Source organism: Polistes fuscatus, unplaced genomic scaffold (genome assembly GCF_010416935.1).
Source record: "Polistes fuscatus isolate 324 unplaced genomic scaffold, CU_Pfus_HIC Scaffold17, whole genome shotgun sequence".
NCBI classification, from domain to species: Eukaryota; Metazoa; Arthropoda; class Insecta; order Hymenoptera; family Vespidae; genus Polistes; species Polistes fuscatus.
The window spans coordinates 347,603-372,847 of record NW_025113075.1 but is presented as its reverse complement, the minus strand read 5'-3'; the positions used below and the strand labels follow the sequence as shown (position 1 = coordinate 372,847).

Here is a 25,245-nt window from a genome sequence, read left to right as displayed (position 1 = left end):
TCTGGGGAATATTCTATCTTCCCCCTCTACTCCAAAAAAATAAGAAAAATTAAAATTATAAGTTTCAAGTAGTAAGACATGCATATTAGCAATTTGTAAAATATAATTTACAGCTGTGTTGCTAAATACAAGATTACAATGAATTAGTTTTGTGGTATTTTAAAAGATAATCGTAATAAGACGAAGTAATAAATATATATATATATATATATATTTGACATTTTAGCAAGCAGTCACGATTATTCAAAAAAATTAAGAAATCTAAGGTGGTGCATATTCATATTAAGAATTGTTTTAAGAATATTTGTAATTATCTATCCAGATGAAAACAAAATTTATGGCATACGTACTAGTAAAATATGTTGTACATGCTAAACATCGTTTGTCTTATTATTTTCTTTTTTTTTTTCTTATTTCCTACCCTGGAAATGAAATAAATGAAACAAATAATAATCGATTGTACAGTGTTTTATACAAAATATAGATAGATATATTTCATTATTTTCTATGGCAGAGGGTAGCTTGTGCGTTATTACATGTACATTTTATTGTCGTAATCGTATTAACAATGATAATAATTATGTATACACATACTTTTTATAAATATTTTCGAAACAATATTTTTATGTTTTGTTTAAATTTAAATTATAATTTATTGAATTATTAAATAATTGCAAATTAATTGTTAGTTTAGTATCTCGAATAATACGAGAGAAAAAGGTATAATTACTGGAAATGAATTTTTTTCATTTTTGATCAACGTTTTTATATAAATGATTAAATACGAAACCTTATTTTGATGTTGATAATGTAAAATTAAAGCAGGAAATAATATAATTATGTTGAATGATTTGATGAATTTTTTTATTTTTTTTAATTATCGTCGATGCTGCGATAACATGCAGATAACATTCAGTAAGCAGAAAAAATAACCGGACAACGTTTGAGATTTTTTATGTAAGTATGAAACTATTATAATTAAAGCAAACTTGTCACAAGTGTCAGCTTTTTATGATAGAGTTAAACGTCTTTGGCTTTCCCAAGAGTGTTTTTTTTTTTTTTTTTTTTTTTTTTTAATAAATTATTAGTTTATTCTCAATTGGGTCCAGTTACGTAGAAAAATATGTCAAAATCGAATAATTTTAAATAAAATTTTAGACCATAAGTACAATTTTACGAAGTACAATAAGTTGTGTTTTTTATTTAAATATAAAATAGCAACTCTGTTTATTTAATTGTTAATCATATTGAGGATCCGCTAAATTTCTGCATAACTGAACCCAATTAACGAAGTATTAAAAAATATTGAATTCGTAAAGTACGAAAGATCCATGTTATTTCTAAAAGTTATGCCATTTGATTATTATTTCATGCAGTTAACCATCTTCGTTTATTCATATCGAATAGAAATTTGAAGGCTACGTAAAAAGAGAAGGAGTTTAGTAACTTGGCATGAGGGTTGAAATTAGTGATGTTCGATGAGTAGTCAAGCGGGGTGGACGTTCTTCCTGCTGGTAAGATTCTGGAGCTGCAAAACAATAGTTTTCTATCATTGACCACCTAATTATCCTGCATTTTTGTGTCTTCGAATCATTTTGATTTGTTGTTTCTTTATAGTCCTCCTCTTCCGCTGTCTATGTACTCGAACCTCTACGAGATAAAAACGATGAAAAAAAAAAAGCAAAAGAAAACGTGAAAGAATTGATTTAACAAATATTCGAAACATTTTGTTAATTGAATAAGTTTAGCGTTATGTGCATTGTTGAAGACACAAATAATAGTCATTTTGTTTGAAATATATTTGAATATTTTCTTATATCCTTGTGCAAGATAAAAATAAATGAAGAACGTACCTCTTTCTCTTCCAAAGCTACAGTTGCGTATTGCCTGGTAGATATTTCTTCTTTCTTTGCTGGACCAACAGCATGAGTATAAATCAAACCTCCGGCAAGTCCACCGAGGATAGGTCCCACCCAATATAACCAATGATCGTCAAATGCACCCATAACGACCGAACTTCCTAACGATCGCGCTGGATTCATTCCAGCACCCGTTCGTGGAACCTACAACGCATATACGATTTGCACGATAAAACCCGTACGCGATTGTAATTTTGTTCATTTGAAAAATAAAATATCTTACACCAACGATGTGTCCAACGGTAACGGAAAGTCCAATCAGTAGAGGTGCTATACCCTTACTGTCAGATTTTGCATCGTCGCATGCACCGCAGACAACCAAAACCAGTATCATTGCAAGGAAAAATTCTATTCCAAGACCTTGAACCGGTGTTACCCCTTTGGCGAGAGAAACAGTACCGAGACTGGCTTCCATGCTTTCGGCAGAAAGTGCCCTTAGTATAGCTGAACCAGCGATAGCTCCAGCACTTTGAGCGAGCACGTAAAGAATTCCTCGAATAATTGGTACCTGACACAATAATATTTAATATAAATCCTAAATCTATTTCAAGTAAGAACAAATTTGTATTTTTGTAATTATTCAATTGACCTATAGAAAATGTAGAAACATTTGCAACTTGATAATATGAAAGAAACGTAGAAAATTGTTTTGCAAAATGCCAGCTCATTGCGGTCATGAAGTAACCAACGCGTAATTAGAGATCTCTGAATGAGCGATTACGCGTTAACTGCTTTGCATTAGCGCAAAGTGATAATTTATTCGATCGTGATATGATCAAATTATGACGGTTCTTTTATTTCATTAATTGATAATTACGTTTCAGTAAACATAGCAGAATTATTTGCCTAAGGCGTTAGGCATATTCTTCGGATTACCATAAACGGGGATAATCGATGAAACATTTCATTAGAAAATAATTATCATGGTAAGGAATTAATTCATTATTTTCTCAAGAATTTCATAATCTAAGGGGAACGAATATTTTCAAACGAAAATAATTATTTTAGTCTATATTTATTCGTATCGACAAAAAAACAGGACAATGATTTTAATTTTTGCTCGCGTACGATAAAATAAATGTAACTAAAAGTACGCGTATGCGTCAATATTCTCGTTGGTCACATGTAACCGCAGATTGTTTTATCTGTAATACCATGGTGGTCACCCGTAACCACTGGTAAGATAAACGTTCTATGAATAAGAACGTAATCTTGTGTGAATGACTGAAAAGGAAAAGGGTATAGAACAAATTTCGGTTAGATTAGATATCGTCAATTAGAGATTAGTTTCTTTAATTAGTAACTTACCACCCTCTTTTCTTTTCAACTATTCACATATATATATATATATATAAATATAAGCAGATTTATTATTACTTAATTATTATATACCAAGAATAGAATTTGTACCTTTCCAATAACCATTAAACCGAAGGTAACCGCAGGATTGATGTGACCACCGGAAACGTGGCCTATCGCTTGTATCGCAGCTGTTACGGTCAAACCAAATGCAAGACTTATTGCAACAACATTACTTGTCACGACCGATCCACAACCGAAGAAATTTAATAGCATGGTACCAAGAAATTCTGCTAATAAAGCCCGATAAAGGCCAGATTTTTTATCCGTGAGCTCGTTTACCCCAATGGCTTCTTTTAAATTCACCATCTGTAAGAAACAAATATTTTTTTCTTGGCATATATTACGAATACAAATTTTTCCATTGCCTATTATTCGAGATAAAATATTACAACGATGGAAACGATAATGACTCATAAACAACACGTGTTTTTTTTTTGTTTGTTACTCGCATCGGTTATGAGATTTTTCTGGTAACGATATCTGACTCATGATCGATAAATTTTCCATGTTAGAATCGTGCGAAGGGCATATGGAAGTTTTTGTCTTTCTCTTCCTAAAGCATTCATCATATTTCTCTTTCATTCGAATGATACCGTTTCGTTTACCGTTAATCACGAAAAGGTAAAGTGTCGTTCACTTTTTTCCATTGTTCATCGAACTAGTAAAGTTAGAAAATATGCAGGTAGACATCGTTAATAGCACGATCGATACAAAGTAACACGTTTTTTCGAATAATGGTCAAATGAAAGAATGAGAGAGATTAATGTACACATACATACGCACATACAAACGTGTATATATATATGTATATGTATGTACATATAGATAATAGTGTTAGATAATAAGAATGGAACGATTAGAAGATGCGAGTCGACACTTGCATCAAAACACAAATAGTGCTAATCGCGTAACTCGCTAAGCGTAACATTGTAGGAAAGTAAAATAAGATACAAATATAATTGAGAATGCAGTAAGAAATGCAAATAGTGCCTAAGAATAATACAGAATTTATTAATTAAACATGAATGTGTGTAAGATCGGTCATAAATATTGCGCGTGAAAGAGTAACGTAAATAGGAATAATAAAAATGTAAGAAATGCGGATTAAAGATAATAAAATGGGCAAATAGGGGTAAGACCAAAATTCATTAGACGAATGTATTAAAGTATAGAAATAAAATAGAATTGTAAATCTTAAATAATAATGAATAATAATAATAACGAAAGATAAAAGAAGAGAAACAGCGACGGTGTGACGTTTCGAATATGTTTAGCGATTCAGCATCGACTCGGTCTGCGAATTTAGATCGAGGACGGTCGACGTCAAGGGACACATCGATAGAAACGATACCAAAGCTTATTTTACGTTTTAACGAGTCACCATATATCCAGGTTACATTACGTATGCAGATCGGCACATCCTCGCTGGACAAGAATCTACCGATCTTGGCAAGAGCCACGAATTTAGGCTCCAATTTACTGATTCATTTCAATCAAGGAGTCGATTAATTCTCCTAGATGTTATGCCAACGCGATCTATAGTCGCCAACATTTATATCGGTAAAAAGCGAAGAATAATCAGCAGACTTCAAAAGTATCTACCGTGTCAATCGAAGGACGCATGTACGATATTTGTATATTTTTGTATTATCCTTTCGGTGACTCGAACGATCTTCCGGGACGTGATCTAATAGTTTTCTAACTAATCGATGATCGAATGCCACCTTTCTAACGATACCCGCAGTTCTCCAATATGCACGCCAAACAAAAAACCATGAAAAAAGAAGACTAACCATGACGTCCATAATCTGAATTTTATTCTAGACTTTTTCGATCGCGATAATAATTATCTGAACGAATCGATTATAATTTTTTCATTTTTTATTTTCATTCATTTCGAGATCATTCATTCGCAATCAGATAGATGATTACGCAAACGGATATTATTCGAGATGTCCTCTAAATCGTGTCTCACGAATAACGTGGAGGTGGTTACTTTATTTCACGATGATGTCAAACGCGCGCACACGCATAGACAAATATTAGAGAGATCGTTACATCCTCCATAAGTAATCCACCGTAACGATACGGTCGTTGTGTTACCATAAACTCATATGTAAGATTTACACAGTTAATTTAGTGTACGCTAATCATTACGAAATCACGCGAACGCGATCTCAAATGTTTTACAGCAAACCGAGGGAAGATATGTTTGTATTACTAGTATTCTTGATCGAATGATACGTAGTCCGTAGTTAACAGTAATAAATAATTATTTGATTACCGTGATTAAAATATGATTACTGTAATAAGTCTATTAGAATTGCAATTGTATTCATTCGATATCAGTTCTGACTACAAACACATTATGTACAAAAATATGTCACGATTAAAAAAACAAAAATAGAAAGTAGACAAATTTTATATTGTAATATCGAAACAATGTATGGGTTTTTCTGATGAATGTAATCAACGCAAATATATTCATTCATTCTGAGAAGACGTAAGTCTTGATTCTCGTAATTTCTACGCGCCGCGATGATTCTAACCGTGTAATCCCAAAAAGATTATTGTATTAGTCAAATTTTGAATGTTCGTTGGTAAATTTCCATGATTCTCGAGAAAGCAGAAAGAAACCGGTTGATTTGACATAAATTACCGGTTGCGTCCTCGTAGATTTATCGAGTATGGAACCGTTCGTTCCGTTCTTACACGGTCGTTGTCCTTCTATGGTTCGGACTCCATTTTTGTTCTCTCTTATTTATTTCTTTTTTTATTCCATATGTTTTCTCTATGCTTTTTTCTTAATGTTTCTTTGCTATTTAAAAAAAAAAAGGTTAAGGCTATCGAGACATAAATAGTAATGTTACAAAAATAAATCGTTACGCAATTTGCAGGCTAATTTTGATATCGTTGGTGTCGGTTTTACGTTTTATGGGGGTTTATTGGATTTTTCTAATTTTTCTAATTTTAATTATACGAGTCATTCGAAATTTGAATGAATATTCTTTTGATTCGTAAAGGTGAAAATTACCATAAGTAGATGTGCGACGATTTAAATTTTGAAACCGTTTGAAGTTAAAGATAAGTAGAAAAGGTCTAGAAGCGTTTGGCGCGTTTCGTGCATGTGAAATATATTGGCACTACTTAAGAATGACGCATGAAACGTCTACCACATAAATGTAAACAATCCGAATGCACTTTCCTTAGTTTTTCACGCGATTCCGTTTAGTCTAGTATTTCATTTTTTAGTTAAATGTCCCGTTTATTTTCCCTTGCTATTCTCTTTTTAACAACAATACTGTAAAACATAAGTCATATGAATTGTTGATAATTTACAAATAGAACGGCTCTGATTGAATAAGTGCGATACGTGTACGATCCTAGTGTGGGAGAAAAATAAAGATAAATATAATAGGACGAAAGAGAAAGAGTGCAATACGCGCGCAATCGTAGATTGATTTTTTTGAAACAATTAATCCGCTATGAAATGGTAAGAAAAAAAATCTATAATTAATTCTGTTCTATCAATTAGGTGAAAAGAGAAAATCGTATCTCAGAAAGTAAGATAAAATAATGAACCAACGTACCTCGAGTAAGTATAATGAATGAAAAATAAAGACGAAATGATCCTTCCTTCGATCCTTTGACGAACGAATAACAACACGCGACTAAAGATCTTTTCTATCAGCTGACACAATTGTTCCAAAAAATGAGAATACAAAAAAATAATACAATAGTATAGGAGATGATGCGATGATGATCGGAAGACTCGCGTACAGGCCGGAGGAGTTTCCAAGAGACGACTGTGTCGGTTCTCTTTCGACCATAGAGATACCGTTCCCGGGTGACGCGTGAGCGTGTACGAGTAAGTGTGTGCGTCTGAGTATCTCTAACTAAGCGCGTATACGACTTTGCCTGAATATGAGAGAGAGAGAGTAGGGGATACCGACAATGTGTAACCACGATCTTCAAACCATCTCACCTAATGTTCTCCTATTTTTTTCTATTTTTTTTCTATTTTTTTCTATTTTTTACAGGGTCCAATTAAGATGCTTGCAATTTCTCGACGTCACAAATAGTGTATATCTTGTATGAATTATTATTTTATTTATTTCTTTTAATCTTGTATCGCAGAAAAGTTTCTTCATCCACGTATTAATATATGTAAGATTGATTTTAATGAAGGTACTGCAACAAATGCAATACTTTAAAGTTTCGATTTTGAAAAACTAAAAACTTAGTTTACTTCCTCTTTCTATTTCTATTTTTATTTCTCTATAGTGGAAGTCCGTTAATCGAACTCGAAATGGAACCGGGCCCAATCCGGATGACCTAAAAATTGCTTTACGTCACAAATAGTACGGTTTTTCTAAATTTGATCGGTCAACGATCATGTCTCGCTGTAAACGATATCAACGATAAACGTTTCTAACAATTAATATTGGGTACAATATAAATTCAGTGTAGTAATTAAAAAAAGTTATAAGTTAAAATAAAAATATAATGTTTTATATACAAGTATAATCTTTTATAATCCGGATAAACCGGTAATTTGGATTAACGGGATAAAGATAAATGAAACTCCAGGTTATTCGTCTATCTTTTTATCAATCTCTTTCTTTTTAGCTTTAGAAAAGAACTCGGTTCATATTGTTGCGACGTGGTCTTCGTCAAGACACGTAATTAGGTGTATCTGTTTAGCTACATGCAACGAAATCATATGAAAGAAATAAATGCATTTTTTAGTTTATCCTTGATTCTCAGAGACGATGGATTCTACGCCAAGAATTGCAACAATTTATAAGACTTTAGAGATACAACCGTGAGTTTAATTTATATATTATTGTTATATTTATTGTTGATCTTGGCTAGCATATTTGAATAAAGTAAAACATATTATACTTTGTGGATATAATAAGATTTGAATACCTCAATGAGATAGAGAGAGGTAATATAATAAAAGAAGATTTATCTATTTTGAATCAACCACCGCCAAAGAATTTTCTCTCGACGAAACATTTAAGTATAATATTTCAAGATTTGCGAACACGTAAAAGCGGTGTCTTGAATATTTTCTCGACAAAGATTGGTATGAATTTTTGGAAGATTCGCTTATTCGAACATATTCCTGTCATATTTAATTAAACCGATCGTATTTTTCAATTAGTTCAAACTTATTTCGAGGGATTTGATAGTTCGAACGGTTACAGAGATTAGACTGCAAGCGTAGGAAGCAATAATTGTAATATAAGTGGACAGGAACGTGTCAGGTTACAAATTGATCGAATTGACTGTTTTACATTCTTAAGTGCGATCATGTTCACACTTGTAAAAGTCTGTGCGGTATATAGGTAATACTTATATGGCACACATAAACGTAAAATGTAGGCCGGTGGATAACGTTTGTATAGGTGGCTGGCTAGATGTGTACGTGTCTTACATATTTGTGTCGACGGTAAACATCGCTAATGCGTTATCGACTTTTACTGCCAGAATTATATCGCGTTGCATTGTTTTTTTTTTCTTTCTTTCATTTAAAGGAAATAAACTAATTTTCATAATATAGATTCGTAACGATTCAATAAGAGAAAGAAAGCTGTCCGTCTACGCGTACTCGTATGCTCGCAAACAACCATAATATCTTCTTTTTCTATCTCTATTAAACTGATTCCAACGATGAACGTCAACGTTAGCATCGGCATCGAATCGACCTGAATCCAGTTCGTCCTGTAAAAACCTGATATTTCGTATATGGGATCTTTACGAGGCACACATGGCCGCGTGTTGTATGTTTTTCTGAGAAACTGTTGTGAACTGGACAGGAGGATCACGACCTCGTGATAATTCCGGCAGCATAACTCCTTCTACGTGACTATCTTTTTCTACAACACACACACACATTTTATTTCATCATATATATATATATATATATATATATAGATATATAGAAAAATGACGGTAAACTCCGGTCAATATTTTATGCGTTCTATGAATTCGCGTTATTCGAAATCATTTTTTGTACAAATTTTCCTCCTATTACGCGATTCATTATTTTTTGGAAACGGTGACTCAAAAATATTCGGACACTAGAATGGTTAACATTTTAGCTTCGTATTTCGAATATAACACAATAGAATATTTTTGAAAAATTATAAATAGTATAAGACGCGTTCTCTAAAACAAAATGATTATGCCACGAAATATCGAAACTATTTTTGAAATGAACTTTGTCCGAATATTTGCGCGAGAGTCAAAAAATGCGACATTTCATATTTCTACAAATAATAATAATGACGCAATTGATCTTTTATTTTTTTCTAGCTTGCTAAAGCTTCTAGTATTCTCGGAGTATTGTAAAACGTAAATGCAACGAATCAATATATGTATATAATATAATATAGTACGATGTGCCAAAGACACTTATGATTATTTTAGTGATTTTATCTTACACAAATTGGAGGTACATGCGAACGTGACAGTATCATGCAGATTGCAATGCACCGATAAATCGATGCTTAAATTTTAATGTTCCATAGCTGTTTTCTATCAAGCCTTTGAAATACTACAAAGCCAATAGACGAAAGAAACCAGACGGCTCGCATTTTGATTGCGTCCGCGAACGATACTATATTCGGATTTATAACGTAATGATTTATAACGAGAAAAATACGATCACTATAATTAAACTTATATCACTTTGCCCATTTTCATTCCTACGGCATACTATATCGCGAAGGTTTCCTTTATTATCAATTGTTTATCGTTTGAAAATAATCATTGTATTTTTGTATGTTTTCTTATGATGCATTTTGCGCATTCGCTTTGGCTCGTCGTAACGAAACGTAATATCGTTCAAATCGTAGGAAAATATTAAAGAAGTAAATTGCACGAATACCACGGATATCCTTTTTAAATATTCATTTGTAGCTCGCAATAACATAATGCAAGGAAAATGTGTAAATATCGAAATGTCGCGTTAGACGTACGCAACACAGTTCTACTTCTAAAAATCAAATATGCGCAACGTATTTAATATTAAATTATGTTACGATTATTTCAATCGTTAAATCCACGTGCTAGCTTTTTTTTCTGACGATATTTCTGTACGAAAAAACGAAATGACTAAAGATAAAAGAAAAATTGTATCTATTGATCGTAGCACATCGAAACAACAACTGTATGTGTTACGGAAGAATAAAATTATGTATGTATGGCAAAGTTAGAAATCGTATTATGCATTCGCATCGCGTTTCATCTATCTTTTGACCCGACGTATGCTAATTATCGTGATATTTTAACACGCGAGCTGGCCGTTGTCCATGCCTTCAACAGCTAACGCGTTCTCCTAACGTTAATAACGAACTTCGAACCCGGAATAAATATTAATACTTGGACGATGGCATTAGCGTAAATCCAACTCGTTCGTGTCATTTTCAACTGTATTGCGCAAGTAAAAGAACCGAATAAAAAAGAAAACGGTGTTCGATTGTTCGACTATAACAGGTATAATTTTATTACAGCCCTTCTCTGCGTAATAGTCACAGTTCCATCCAAAAATCCGCATTTATTTATTGCAAATCAATTTGTTTATAAGTCTTGGATAAAGAGATATTCGAAGCAGATATTAATTATAACTTTTCTGTTATCTTTACTCGTAAAATATGCTTCGGTAGATTGGTTGATAAACCCTGGGACATCCTGTATACGTGCACATATATGTATATACGTACACACGTAAGTGGATCGTTTGTTATAAGGTATGACCGGAAGTGTAAGGTAGCGGAACGATTATCCGACTCGTAAGACCTCTTATCTCATCGTCCTTCGTATATGTACCCAATGCTATTCATTTTGGATTTAAAGGAGTTAGAAAAGGTCGAGGTCGCTCGGAAATTTTCGGAAGGTTTCTTAATAGTTTATGGGACATTTTGTACTCGTCGATAGCTATTTTTACCAATCTGTACAGGCATATGTAAAATTGTATTTTTACTCGTCGTAAGATCAAAAAATAAAATAAATAAGAGAGGGAGAGTGTTATTGTCGTTGGTTGATTGATCGTATAAACAGTGCTACCTCTACCATATTCTCTGACCATCCCCATTTGTCACGCGAGAACGGCATGGTCGATGTCAAGGCCGTTTGCCGTACTCTCTCTCTCTCTCTCGTTTTTATCCCTTCGGATCAAGAATCGTTCGTGCAGCAAGCACGACGACGCACCGCAACAGCATTGTTCCATTGTTGTTTCGCTTAAACGAGTTCTTCTTCTTCTTCTTCCTCTTCTGGCACAGGTGCAACGATAATTTTTCCTCTTCTTTTTCTTGTTCTTTAATTAGATCAACATCAGCTTTGAACCTTGAACGTAAGCTATAGTTTTTGAAAAAAGAATTAAAACCATGATGAAAAGTCCAGGAAGGAAGATAACGATAATAACGGGGTGAACAACTATGTGCTATATTCTCTAGAGAATATTATGGTGGTGGTGCGAAAAAAAACAATTCGAGTTGTGCATCATCGTTCAAAGACTAAACGCGACACCTACGTTAATCTTTGGAAAGAGTTTTTGGTCTTCCATTCGAGTTTCAACGACAGGGCTAAGAGGTTGACCGTGCCAAAAGACCGAGTAAGTGTCCCATTGTTTCTTCTTATTCCCATGTCGTTCTATTCTTTAATGTTTCTTCGCGAAAAGTGATTATGTTTTTGGCTTCTTTATCCGAAGGAATTCGATTGACATTTATCAGTTATATTTTTTAACACGAAACAAACACGAAATTTCACATCGAAACCGGTCAAAATGACTTTTTATGGTAAAACGAGTCTCTACTTTTTTTTACTGCTTTTTTAAAACAATATTTTGGCTATTCCGATTAACATTGTGTTTGTTTTTCTTGCATAAGATATACTAACCGGTTTTCTTGGTAAAAATAGTTTTGCATTCATTACCGGTAGATCTAATATGAAGGATAAATTTAGTATAAGGAATGCATATGTAAATAAACAAATGCATTTTTTTCGTATTAAATAATTGTTTGAAATTGTTTCTTCCCCGAATGATCAGAATTATTGACAAATTATTGTTTGACGCGAATAAGAAAAAAGAGGCGGAGAGACGAACCTTAATCGCAGCAGTTACGTGATCGAACGTCGTGTACCTCCCATACCACGCGAAGTCCTTTGCGTTTCTTTCATTCGTTCTTTTTTTTCTATCTCCTTCTCACACATCATAACTATTATTTTCGCGGAGTCTTGGCAAACGCCTAGAATCTAATGAATCCGTCAACGAGTTACGCTTGATGCGCCGTCCAATGAAACTATTCGCGTTCACCCTGAAATCGTAGTCTCGTTGGAACTTTAATCATTTTACAAGATCTTTGCCAAGGCCACCGGATATACGCCGAATTATTCGATTTGAATATGCAACGAAATGCGGAATTCCTTCATTTTTCGTGACATTTCGATTTATCATAAATATATTGTAAAATAATATTTCGCGTAGGTAGAATTTTGCTATAATAATTGACGTTTAATACAGAGGACGAACATCGGCATGAACGTGTCAACGGTATTTCCCGAGGGACACGCGAGAAATGGGCAGAAATTACAGCGCGAAGATTCGCTCGCATCGAAAGAAGAAGATCATCACTTTAAGGAACAATGCTTTCGTGAGTTAACCGTTATTATAATTATGTTAAATATGCATTGCATACCGTTTGTTTGACAATGCAATTGATCCTTCATCGGTCTAGTTGCTAACATTAATTATCTTATCGCTAACCAAGATTTTGCACAGGAATCGTTTAGTAGAGAAATATTTACACGTACGTACCATACAATTACCATAAAATTAGCTGACGTAATTCGATAAAACGTTTTAGTATCTTTATGTATTACGTATAAAAGAAGTTTGTACCAAGTTTTCCATTCGTTTGAATGTTTTCCGCGTACGGTGTTCACCCATCCGCGAATATAATTCGAATGTTAATGATTAAATAATGATCGGAATCAATGATTTCAATGATCAATGCCGACTACGATCAAAGAAAGAATCGAAACTATTGTTTTTCTTTATTTTACGCTACCTGTTGTTATGCTAATATTGTGCGGTTTTTAGATTCGTTTAGAAATAAAATAATCTATTGGAATCTTATCGTTTTCCATCTAAGAAACAACGCGTCATTTGTTTGCTGACTTTTCCCATCAATATTTATAATATATTGTTAGATATGTCGTCTTTGAATTTTTCATGTCTTTGAATTTTCTTTATAAAATCGGCAAGAATTTTTAGCTCGCATTCGATCCACCTTAATATAATTTCATTCGAACAATTTTTATTGGCCAAGAGTAAACTAGAAGAAGTTTGTACTCTGTCGATCGTGTAAATTTACCGATCGAACAAATTTGACATAAGATTCGAACGGATACGTTGCTAAATCGTCGTTCCATTTTACCGAATAACGATTCGACGTAGAATTTCATTTAACGAGCTGTATAACCTTGACGCTACGAACATTCTCGGAGAAGTTGCACGTGCTAGTACGCGAACGCAAAGAACGGTTCTTACTTACAACTTACAAACGGTACGAGAAAAAAAAGAAAAAAAAACGACATTTGATATTAAAACATATTAAGAAAAATTAATGCAATCAATTGCAGTGTTTCATTTATTTCTTCGAACTCTCCCAGCAATCGAGTAGACACATTAACGATCATTTTCGAGGATGTCATAGAGACTTTTTTTTAACTTTGAAAAAAAAACGATGATCATATTTGATTGCTTTTTCTTCGTATTAACGTCATCGCGTTAACGTGGAACCAAATTTGTTTCCGATATTAGTATAACGATGGGAGTAACATAACAGGTACGATAATTTCAACTTCCTGCGATTTGGAATTTTTTCCAGAGTTTAATTAACAATAATTACAAATTGTTTATTAACCTGTAGTTTACGACTGATAAAGAATTCGTGATAATACTCACGTAATATTTGTGACCGTAATATTTCGTTCTTTGCCTCTTTGAGTTACGCCTATTAAAAAATAATGACGTTGCTAGTACTGGAAAGAAAAAGACAACAAGAAAAAATAATTAATACGAGTGTACTATCTCTCATATACTATTTATTAATATGACATTCTGAAAGTAAGCTAGAGCAAAAAGTAGGAAAAATTGAAACGGACAATTCCCTCGAGTATCATATCGGAGATAAGACGGATTATTCATTTAAAACACTCGCTTTTGTTATTAGTTTATTACCCAACGATGAATAGAATATTCTATTATTATTTTTTGTATCGATTTGAAAAGATCATTTTCATCAGTTTGCAATTGCCAAGCAGAAATTGTTCGTATTAATATTAATTATTACGTCGATTGGCAAAAGCCCAATATTGATCTTAGCGAAAAACAGATACAAATGCACAAAATTCATCGATCCTTTCAAAATCGATCTAACAAGATCAATTCAATTAGCGCTCGTTGTTATACGCTCGCGGACTGATAAAACGCGAACTCAACGGGTTACATGTTTCTCGACTTAATATTTACCGATATACTTGCACTCCTGTTACACGTATATACGCGCATATATATCTACGAGTATACACGGCAACCGATAAAAATAATCATATGTTATTTTTTTTTTCTAAATCAAGTAACTCTTTGAACTATTTGAAGAATTAGTTAACAAAAAACAATAAGCGCGATCGTTCAACGAGTAAGATACTTTCTTATCATAAATCAACATGAATAAGAATTTGTTGGACGATAAATTTCTATTACTTCGTGCCGACATTTTATATATAAAAAAAAAATAAAACAAAACAAAAAGTAAAGGATAATCGAATCAGGTTACATTAGTTTCGCATTATACTTGGAATAAAACAAATTATTCGATCGATATCGCGGTCAATTTATGCGACAACCATTTCTCATTATTATCAGATAAGATAATGCAATTAGATGGATATTATATATCTGTATTGTCGGGTGACAATAGTTAAATGACTTTTTCAAGTCACAATATATAAATAAGGATCGGTTTAGTCTTTTAAGTTTAAGGATAAGTGTTTTGATTAAAATTGAAAACGATATCAAAGCGAATTACGTTATGTACGTTAACTATATACGAAAACTTTGACAAATGTATTATTGGTTGCTTTTGAAATACGTCAACGTTAGTGTTATCTTAATAAAAGAACAGGTGTACGAGAGAAAACTATTTACGGAAGACAACATTGCCACGTAGTGACCTAATTAATGGCGCTTAATTACTATCGAGGGACATACGTTAAACGCACGCAATTCTCCTGCAATTTCAAAGAATTTCATAAACACGCACCTATTATTACGTATTTACCACAATTTTGATTCTATTACACAAAAGTTTAATCAAATTAAAATGTAATATTTAGTACAGAATAGTAAAAAAAGAAAAGGAAACAAAAAAAAGGAACGCGAATAGTAAGAATAATATTTTTCCTTCTTTTTTTCTTTTATTCATCGAGATGACACGAAAGTAACATGAAACGTGATTACCAAAACGAAACATACGTGCTTCAAAATGAAGTACGTTACTCGGAAATACATACATATGTACATAGATGAACGATACGTTAACGTCGTTAACTGCGTAAGAGTGGAAGAAATAATCGTTAAATTTTGTATTTCTAATACTGGGTCAGAAGCTAAACTGATCTCGTATTCGAAAAGTTAGAAAGAACGGAGACAAAAAAATGATATCATCTTTCGTACAATAATACGTAAGTGTGCGTAAGTAGGTATGGTTATTCTTGAATCAAGATACGCATCTCGGTACATTCCCATGGAAAGCAACAACGTGCTCGACTAGTTTCGCGTTAGATCTAACACTCTTGCGTAAAACTAATGCGGCGAATGATTCCATAGGAACAGAGGAAAATCCCTATCCTCCTAAAACGGATATTTCGAATTTGCCATGTCGCGCATCCTTTGCGAATCAATTTCTGCATAACTTGACCCAATTGTGCATCGTACTATTATTAATTAGTAAAGTTTCATTTAAAACAAATACTGTTTAAATATTGATCAAAAGTATCTTATCAACTGTTAACACTGATTCTTCGTGTATCTCTACCCTAATACCAAGAATTCATTTCCATAATAATCTCCAATAATAATCAGTTGAAATTTTATAAATGATAAATATATAGATTCAGATCTATAGAAAAAAAATACCTCGTGCAAACGCTAACAAGTGTTAAACCTCATTCGATAGATTTATCCTTTGCGATGAAAAAAGCCATGATATTCCGGTCACACGTGTCACTTCGAGAAATTACCATAATTAATAAAAAGAAAAAAAAATATACGCGTAATGTTTAGAGGAATAATAATAATAATAATCTAAATGCACGCCAGAATAGAAATAATTCCGACGAATGGGATATGCATTACTAAACGGCTACCGATCGCAAAGGATTAATTATTTGTCCGGTTACGTGTACGCCGTACATAGCACGCGTAATTAATTAATTACCATTACGTATATTATCATGCTGTTATCATATCAAGTCTTTTGCGCGTTTTATTATTTCGTAAATTTATTAGCTCGCGCATCGCTACATAAATACATAAACGTACGTCCACCATTACAATTTTCTTTTACTTTCCTTATCTTCGTTCATAAATAATAATGTATCATTACAATAGTTTTGTAACGCTTCGTTTTATTATCAAACTCGACACTTTTATATTATCCATATTATTATCTTTTCTACGTTTTTTACGATTTTAAATGATGGAAAATATACTTTCGCTTATCGTTTCTCGAGAGATTCTCAAAACAAGTATCGCGACACCATAAAGGATGTTCAAAATTCTTGTACAGTTTGACGAATTCGTTTAGATATCAATCACTGCAATAAAATGTGTATCTCATTGAGTTTTTCGAGTTGACTCGCGTAGAGTGGTGATTGTGGAGGAGGAGGTGGTGGTGGTGGTGGTGGTGGTGGTGCCGATGGGTGGTGGTGGTGGTAAGACAAGGTAACTGATGCTGATGACGACAAACAGAGACGGAAAGAGAGAAAGACAGTGGAGGGGAAAAACTGTGGTAGAGAAGAACGATATATGAAGGCGAAACTCGGACTCCGCCGAATCAATAGTCCACAAACTCACGTGCGAACGACACATATCACCAAATTCTATATACATATATATATATATATTTTTTTTTTTTTTCGTGCCAGTTGTGAATATTATAATAGTATCCACCCGATATAAACATACGTACAATCTGTGAAGGAACCAAGTTAAACATCATCTCGACGTTTGCTTCGACTCCGAGAGTTTCGTCCCACCTTTTATTTTCATCGATCGATCGATCGTAATAGGTGGACGAAATAAATACTACAAATCTTTTTCTTTTCTTTTTTTTTTCTTTCGAACGTATCTTTGGAACCATGGGCAAGGCGTGGAAAGGTAAATTTTATTCGGTCATCTATTATTTCGTTCCTTTTTTTTTGTTTTTTAATCGCAATCAAATATTCTTATTTTTGAAGTCACGTGCAAGCAAGTACCGTAGCGTAACTCTTTGAAATGAAAACTAACGGATGTATATAAAGAAGAAAAAAATATCTAACATAAGATAAGAAATTCTTATCGGTGTTTCGAGTTTGCTACTGTGACTACTATACGCTTTCTCGATTTTTATCTGAGCGTTATGTCATAGTTTTATTGCTTTTATTGCTGCTAGGGTTGGTCCAACGTAAACTTCAATGATGCTTACTACTAACTTACGGATACTTTGCTAACCGATTAAGATATCATATCTCTCTCTCTCTCTCTTATTCTTTTTATTTCTTTCTTTCTTTTCTAGAATATATATATATGTGCTTATTTACGATGCGCGTAGTTTGGAAGCGAAGATTTTGAATGAGCTGTGCTGACCTTTGATGTGTTTTTTCTGTTGCATGTACGCAAACGAGAGACACGATAATCGGATTAACGATGATAGAATAACTCTTGCATGATCTCTTCCTCAACTCGGTATAGCGAAGCTATTATTAACAATTTTTCCGCAGCTCGATAAAACTTCAAATAAACGAATTCGAAACAACTTATTTCTATTAGTCGGTTAACGAATGCAAATGAAATTACGATACAGTTTCTTTACGATATTTCACGTCTTGATTGTTTTCTTATCGGAATTTGATCGTCTCCTTTATTTCCCGTGCACTCGTTCCTTTCAATAATTCAAAAGAATGTTAATCATCAACGATACAAATGAGTCAACTTTATTCAAATGCGCGTTTAACTTTTCTTCGTTCGATTCGTTTTTCTTCTCAGGCGTTAAAGAGTTCATCGGAGTAGAAGAAGTAGCAAAACTCGAATTTTTAGTGGCACTTTTTGCCGAAGCCCTTGGAACCTTTCTGTTGGTTCTCATTGGTTGTGCTTCGTGTATCACATGGGTGGAAGGACAAGCGCCGAGTGTCCTGCACATTGCATTCACGTTCGGTCTTGCAGTTGCGGCTTTAGCACAGGTAAGTTTGTATTTTTATTTTGTTATTTTATCCTATCTTTTTAATAGTTTATTTTATTTACTATTTATCGATATAATCGTGTTCATTAGAATTTGATTTATAAGATTTGAAATCAAATTCATTGGATTTCCAGACAATTTAAATGTAGATTTTGTATTTTCGTTGACAAAAGATTAATGAGTTTTATTCGAATCTAAAACTAGACAAATTAGATTTATAGAAAAAAGATGGCTATTCGTGATAACTACAAAACAAGGAGAGAATTCGGTAAAATCTTGTAAGATGTAATTAACCGAGGTCATTTTACGAAACTAAATTTAACGATCAACGACGTCTTCGAAGAATTTACATAGGTAGACACTTGGGTTTACATTTTAGCGCAGGTGCGTAGGCACTTAGGATGCGCAATTTCTTTAGAAACACATTCGGCACCTCGTCACTTCCGACGAAATTCGTTGACCTCGACCTATAGCTTTATTTGAAAGTAAAAGAAATGAAAAGTTACTTCGCTCTCGTCGCCGAGACGAGACGTTCTTCCTGCTATCGGTCCTACTATTTCTACGTTTACGGGCTAAATCGAAAATATCTTCGAGAAAAATAAATAATCTCTCATCGCGAACGAATGAACTCGCGCGAATGCATACGCGAATTATTAAATATCATGAGTCACGTATAGTATTGTTAGAAGAGTTCGGAAAAATCTCGTAACCGATGCCACGACATCCTATCGCTAGAAAAAACTAAACACCTGCTGTTTTGTATACTTCTTTATTATACATTATCGTCTCGATCCTCGTAATGTTTTATGTGGGATAGCGGAGCAATTACAAAATTGCGTATTCATTTTTCTACTAATTATTATCATAATAAGAAATAGGTGGAAAGAAAACTGTACGAGCATCTAATATGACGTTAATTATATTGGATCGGGGAAGAAGTTTCTTCGTATTTCAATGCAAAACTTTAACAAATTTGTTGTTTTCGAAACAACGATGGAGATATAGCGGTGGTAGCTACTCGAGTAGGTTGTCGAAGGCTCCGGGGCAAAATTGCACCATCTTGCCGGTTAAACCCCCTTGGGCAAATCAGCGGCCTTATTTGCCCCCCTCCCTCCCTTTTATATACCTTACGCGGAACGCAAACTCTTACCTTCCATGCCTCTCTTGCCTAATGAAATCAAATATATCGATCGATATATTCAATAGAATTTCATTAATTCTCATTATTTTGTACAATAATCGAAAGACTGATAAATCAAACGTCGACTGCAAGCATCGAAACGATCAAAAAATAACTCGCATTACGAAAAAAGATAATTATTTTAATGTAATTAACGAAGTAATCGATAAAAAACTAATTACTCGTTCTAATTGTTTTACCCTTTAACAATTTGGCCTCGAGAAAAAGATGTTCGTGAAATAAAAAAGGAAGGAATGGAAGAGTGAAAGAGTTTAGCACGTGCAAAGATCTATCGAAAAAAGAAAAAAAAGAAAAAAAATAAAATAAAAGGAAAGAAACGTACGAAGCAGACACGTGTTAAATACAAATATCATTCGTCGATGCACGTTTGATCTACAATATAAATGTGACAAATGGCACCTCGAGATAATACTGTATAGGCTCTCGAACCTTTCAAGAGGTTCGTATATCGTCTTACGTAATAAAAAGAGACGAGGTATGCTATACTACTTCTACTACTATTTATCTTTCAATATGTATACGAGTACGCGCGTTTGCGTTTCTGTATCAAAAGATGTAAAAGACGTCAGTCTAATGCCAGTCAAATTTGAGTCACACACCGGTTGGTTACGCGTTCTGCCCTATTTTTATTCTACCTTTTCTTACTCCTCCAATCATTTTAAATGAATTGTTATTTTTCATTTGGAATCTTTTCTAATTCGAGAAACACTCTAACGAAGAGCTTGAAGACATGGAAAACAAGAAATCGTTCTTGTTTTGTCAAGGTAAAACGTTCAGGGTGTACATTAAAAGCATTAGAAATCACGGGAATAAACAAGACGAAAATATAAACGTTGACAAGTCGAAGGATCCAGCTATACCCCCGGTTTCGATGAATCGGCGGAAATCGATGCAACAGGGAGAAAAAATTTGCAAAGTCGAAGAAAGATTTATTATTACAAATAAATACTGATATTTCCTATCTCTTTTTATCTGGAAGACATTGGAATCGCTAGGACGATGACTTTTACGGAGCATACATAAGAAGAAACAAACTTTATGCTTCTTTGAAAGATCTCTAAAGTTTCATGATTCTTGAAAGAGATAAGCTCGCGAATAAATCGGTCTGTATGACCGGAGGCTATAGGTTGCGGACCCTCTGGGCTACAAATCTATGAAGTAATTCTAGATCTCTTACACGATTTATTATTCGAAATATGCGTCATCGTATACTTATACATATGCATTTAGGCAGTTGCGTGCAAAACTTTAGGGCCGCGATATTTGTCGTCAGTTTATTCAATAAAATATTGAATATATATTATTTTGTTTCCTCGGCGACTGTCGGAAGTACGTAAGACGTCCAACAGGTATCAGATATAACGTAAGATGCCAAATTCAACACGGTGGTGGGAACGCAAAAATAGAATGGCTCGAAACTTTTGCTCTCAACTGTATATCTACAAGCATATGTAAGGTCGATGGCTCTCTTTCGGTACGGATGAACTCACGCATAATTTTTTATCACATATACACGTACGAAAAGAGAGAAAGCATAAGCACAGAATTATAAAAAGAATATATAATATACGTACGCATTTTTTACAGAGGTGCAAATAGACGGAGGATCCTATACGCGAACCATTTAAATACGAGTACATACATATTTCAATTATTTTACATAATTAATACCTTAGCATAAATATTGCCACCTTATATATGAACGAAATCTTTCAATTTCGTATTGCTTATAATTTTTATATTATCAAGACAAATTAATCAAGATAAAATATCAATTTATATTCTATACAATTTATTATATTAAATATCTTTCTTTTCAATCTTCAAACACTTATGAATCCAAGTAAGTAAAAATATTAAATGGGATCTTATCAAATGCACAGTTCTAATAAATCTTATCTCTAATCCATAGACTATTGCTAGCATTGATGAGGTAAGAAAAAAAACAAAAAAAAAGATAAATTTTAATCCTTTGAAGAAGAAAATATTCCATTAAATCGGTTCATATGTACAAGGTGTACAATTTAAATTGATTAAACCGAGTAAAAACAATTGAGAAAAAGGTATATTAAAATTCAAATATATCAGAGGTCTGATCGGGTTGAGAATTTTGATAAGTATTATTTCTCGATTCGAGGATATTGGAATTCCTGACAATTTCGAGAACTCGAATGACATTTCGGTACTAAGTTATATAAGATATTTGGCATTGAAAAGGGGAATAATGTATTTTTATCAATAGTTAAATCTACTTTATAAATTAGTCCTGAATTGTGTTTTATACAAAAATTCTCAAGAATTGCAGTATTTTACTCGATCCCAAATTGTCAACTCTCTCCAGATACTCTTTCTAGATCTTCCCATAGACTTATGTTTAATATAGTAAATGGGAATGAAACAATCGGGATAGCTTTTATCGTATACCTACACATGTGTGCCATCAGTCAGTCACACTGGCGTATAATTTGTTGAATGACCCCGATAAAAAATTCTCTGTCCATTCATAATTCGAGCTTAGTATTGTGAGACTCGTCAATCTTGTTCGAAAGCGAGACGATTAGTATAATGGGTATGAAAATGAAGACAAAAGTTTACTCGGAGTAAGGCAGAAAGAGAGAGAGAGAGAGAGAGAAAGAGAGAGAGAGAGAGAAAGAGAGAGAGAAAAGAACGCGTTACGCAATTATGGCAAATCTCGCCCGCAGCGAGCCGAGACCTTGTCGATTGAACATGAGAACTGGGCCGTTCGAGACTCTTCTTGCGAGTTGATCAGACAACTTTTGTATCCCCTTTGATATATACTCTTGTTATCCTTTCGAACGACGCCGAGGAGTCTACGACGAATGCGATCGTCCACGTGTACTTTCTTGCTTGCTTCATTTCTTTTTTTATAGTAAACGTATCAGGACAGGTCAGATAACCGGTTTTTCGATTTGACTTTTTACGAGATTTACAATTATTTATCTCTTGTTTTTTCTTTTTTTTCTTTTCTTATTTCAAATAGTATCGAGTTAATTGTTATGCGCTAACGTAGTCTTTGACGATCATCGATTTATTATAAATTTGTATATATTCGTTTTCTTACAGTTTCTGGGCCCGATTTCTGGTTGCCACGTAAATCCTGCGGTAACGATTGGTCTTTTCGTCAGTGGCAATTGTTCTTTCTTAAAATCACTTTGCTATATCGTTTGCCAAAGTTGTGGCGCGATAGCAGGAGCCGTTGTTCTGAAGGTACGAACACTTCAAATCGATGAATAAAATCGTATCGCAAAAGCAAAGAAAATCAAAACGAATGTCCGAACAATAATGTTATAGCTGATAACACCGAGCGAACGAGTGAGTCAAGGATTAGGTGCAACCGATTTGGGTGAAGGCGTGGAAGCTGGTCAAGGTATCGTTATGGAAGCGATCATCACATTTCTTTTGGTCTTGGTGGTTCATGCAGTTACAGACCCGAAAAGGAGCGACACGAAAGGATGGGCACCTCTCGCGATAGGTTTAGCCATTTCCGTTTCGCATATGGCCGCCATACCGTTCACCGGTAGCAGCATGAATCCAGCGAGATCTTTGGGTCCTGCAGTTATCTTGACGTATTGGTCGAATCATTGGGTTTATTGGGTTGGTCCAATAGTCGGAGGAGTCATCGCTGGTAGTCTTTACAAAATGGGTTTCAGGAATACGAAAGAAATCGAGGAAGCTTCTTACGATTTTTAAATTAATAAACAAAAGAAGGAACAAGCTCTATTATTTGGTGCTCTATTTATTTGGTCAGTATTAGTAAATATTATTCGGGTCAGTATTTTCTAATAAATTCGCATTTTCTTTAGTATAAACAATCGGTTTTTAGTCAAACGAAAGAAAGTAATAGCGCATCGAATGTTACATTTTAATTCGAGTTCAAATACTGACCCAATAAATAGCAGTAAATGAATAACGAAAAAAAAGGGAGAAAGGTAAAATAAATAATATTCACTGTCTTTTTTATCGAGCCTGGAATTACTTCCGGTTGTACATGTATACGCGTAAACCTAATTGTAAGTTAATTATTTTGAAGCACCCTACAAGTATTATTAACCCATTTGCATCATTACTATAAATATGCGATTAACGACAAACAAAAAAGTCAAATTGAATAATAATGCAATTTGCAAAAAAATTGCGTTATAATTATTCGGCATTCCATAAATCAAAGTTATTACTCGGTGATTATTTTTGGATTCGTTGATGCAAATTGGTTAATGCCGTTACTACATGCTGTCACTCATTGTCAGACCCGATATTTCGATGAGCCAGATAGTTCGAAACCGAACATCAAAACCAAAGGCCTTATCGAAGCTCGATTTCAGAGCGTTTTCGCTTATACATGATCAGTATAACGTTGCCATCTAGTCAAATCTTACGTTTCCATCGTCTTTTAAATCAAGTCGATCGTAATCGTACAATTCTCGAATATTATCATCATCAATTTTATTTCTTTATCGTTTGTTTTCTTTTATAACGAAATATTATTTGCTCATACGTTATACGAATTTATTAGAAATTCATAGAAAAAAAACCTACTCTTTCCGTCACGATCACGAATTATATCTACAATGTCTTGTTTTAAATGTATATCAGATTTTCAGACAGAGAAAGTATTGTTCAACTCGTGAATATTTATTTTCTATGAATAATTATCGTTCTTTTCGCGTTTCTATTATTAAAACTATTTATTATTTGTCATAATCATGTAATATAGAACGCGGTAATGAGAACTTTTCTAAATTTTAATATAAATTTGAATAAGAAAAAGAAATATATAATCGAGATAAAAAAAACGATTATTTAGTTTTATAATATAAATAGTTAAAAAAAAAAGAAAAAAACAAAGAGATCTGTAAAAGGTGTAACATAATTATCAACATCATACACTTGTATTCGTATTCGCAAATATTTAACAATAAGTTATGTATTATATATATAAGAAAATGTTAAAATACCTCCGCATTTATGCTATTATTAAGATTAGCTGTATTCTAATAAGCACACGCTATAAATTACAATTTGAATGATCGATGTCGGGTCTCTATTTTTCTTTATACTACAATTGTCGCGACATACAAAATGCGAGTGCTATGTGTGTGCTAATTGAAATAAAATATAAATAAAAAATGATACAGCTAAAAAACAAATTGTATTTCTTTCCGACAATTGTAAATATATTAGTATATTATATATTAGTAATTTGTCCTCTATTACGTTCTTGTGTTTA

The 25,245-nt window shown here is 33.4% G+C and overlaps 2 protein-coding genes and 1 long non-coding RNA gene across 4 annotated transcripts; 1 reads left to right on the top strand and 2 right to left on the bottom strand.

Annotated features, from left to right (window-relative positions):
- Positions 1 to 453: 453 nt before the first annotated feature.
- On the bottom strand, positions 454 to 7,095 carry LOC122515226 (aquaporin AQPAn.G). Of its 2 annotated transcripts, none has more exons than XM_043632489.1 (5): positions 6,872 to 7,095; positions 3,330 to 3,587; positions 2,143 to 2,427; positions 1,854 to 2,063; positions 454 to 1,650 (listed from the first exon to the last, which is right to left on the bottom strand). In XM_043632489.1, exons 2-5 carry the CDS (start codon positions 3,585 to 3,587, stop codon positions 1,612 to 1,614), a joined length of 792 nt encoding a protein of 263 aa, XP_043488424.1. In that variant the 5' UTR covers positions 6,872 to 7,095; the 3' UTR covers positions 454 to 1,611. The 2 variants fall into 2 exon arrangements, with proteins under 2 accessions (XP_043488424.1, XP_043488423.1); XM_043632488.1 differs by having other exon boundaries at positions 454 to 1,528.
- A 4,682-nt stretch (positions 7,096 to 11,777) lies between these two features.
- On the top strand, positions 11,778 to 25,161 carry LOC122515223 (aquaporin AQPAn.G). The gene is made up of 5 exons (XM_043632487.1): positions 11,778 to 11,904; positions 12,814 to 12,943; positions 18,604 to 18,797; positions 23,082 to 23,225; positions 23,310 to 25,161. The coding sequence occupies exons 2-5, from the start codon at positions 12,829 to 12,831 to the stop codon at positions 23,706 to 23,708; spliced, it is 852 nt and encodes a 283-aa protein (XP_043488422.1). The 5' UTR covers positions 11,778 to 11,904; positions 12,814 to 12,828; the 3' UTR covers positions 23,709 to 25,161.
- On the bottom strand, positions 14,260 to 16,559 carry LOC122515228. The gene is made up of 2 exons (XR_006303236.1): positions 16,495 to 16,559; positions 14,260 to 14,336 (listed from the first exon to the last, which is right to left on the bottom strand). It is a non-coding gene; the product is annotated as an uncharacterized LOC122515228 (long non-coding RNA).
- Positions 25,162 to 25,245: the final 84 nt, after the last annotated feature.